The sequence below is a fragment of the Penaeus monodon genome, chromosome 32 (assembly GCF_015228065.2).
Source record: "Penaeus monodon isolate SGIC_2016 chromosome 32, NSTDA_Pmon_1, whole genome shotgun sequence".
Classification (NCBI taxonomy): domain Eukaryota; kingdom Metazoa; phylum Arthropoda; class Malacostraca; order Decapoda; family Penaeidae; genus Penaeus; species Penaeus monodon.
The window spans coordinates 35,433,829-35,435,185 of NC_051417.1; the positions used below are offsets into that span (position 1 = coordinate 35,433,829).

Consider the following 1,357-nt stretch of genomic DNA (forward strand, 5'->3'; position numbering starts at 1 on the left):
TACCATTGCTGTTTCTAGTAATATACTACCACTTTGAGAGAGTGATAGAGAGTGTAGCACTGGTAGATGCTTTCATATGCAAAGTGTGTGCCACAGCTTGAGAGTTCTTTCGTGACTGTCTGTGGATAGGGTAGAGCCTTATCTAACAAGGGGAGTTAGAGGCCATGCATGCAAGTTTCATAGCTGAACTGGCTGGAGATTAGGACTAGCATTGATCCCAGGCATATTAGCCAAGGAAACTGACCACATTCTTGATAACCCACTTGTATGGTAAACTGATACCCGTAGTCAAACATGATTTCATACCAATTTTACCAGTTTTGCTAGTTAGATATCCACAGGATCTGCAGGATTCTCATTTGTTTCTTGTTAGCATGAAGTGCTAGTTAGGTAGCACTCCAGTCTTTGTGTATAAATTCTCTGAATGGGAGCATCATGCCTGACATCTATTATTGACTTGTGTTTGCAAAGAGCACATAAGGGTTTACAGTAAATGCTATTCTTGTCCTGGGGATAGCATGACAAAAATCAAGTCACAATATTAGGTCTAAAGAATATATGCATATTTCTTTCAAAACAGTCTGAATATTCCTGACCATGCAAATTCTAGTTGCACAAACTCAGTTGACATATCCTATGTGGTTCTCAGATCTGATTGCCACAATCATTGCGCCAGACCCCTTGAACAGGAACAACAAATGCTTAATTTTAATGAGCTTATATGCATTTTAAAGCCCATTCCTCACCGTCATTTCTTTCTTAACTTCCATTTTCCCCCTCAGAATATAGAAGATTGACAGCAAAAAGAGGCCCACGCAGTGCACCCGGAGGGAGCAAAACAACCAACAGATCCAACAAGGACAGTAGTAGTAATCGGGCCGATGGTGAGAACAATGATGATGGTGACGAGGGAGAAACCGGCAATAGCAAGCCTGGAAGCACAGCCACAATACGCAGAGTCATCAAGAAACCCAAGAATGTAAGCCATGTTAATCGCCTAGCGTTGAAGCCACGTGTTATTAGAAAGCCAGCTCAGAAACTGCTCAGAGACCCAAAAGAAGCTGATAAGGAGAAGGTATGTTTTCTAAAGGAAATTTTTTTAGAAGAAGATTAATACTGTGAAAATTATGTTGCTGTTGCACACATTTTTTTGGAGCTGTTAGGTGACTATGCATATTTCACTGGATGATTGTCAATACCATATTCATTATGTGCAAATTTCTTTACTCATTTTAAAATTATTCTGAGTTAAAGTTTGCTTTAGTAGATTAGGGGCCAGTAATAAGAAATGAGACTTTTTTTTTCCCCCAAGTTACATGATTTTATATATTAGGTAGTTTATTAGTTTATATCCTGG

General features: G+C 39.1%; 1 protein-coding gene across 1 annotated transcript in view; it reads left to right on the forward strand.

The window, feature by feature from the left end:
• Nucleotides 1-1,357, forward strand: part of LOC119593845 (hornerin-like) — a gene marked incomplete in the record, with an annotated part of 29,685 nt that overhangs the window by 25,579 nt on the left and 2,749 nt on the right. Inside the window, 1 exon segment of the mRNA XM_037942875.1 lies at nt 783-1,075. Coding sequence (XP_037798803.1) covers nt 783-1,075 — 293 coding nt within the window.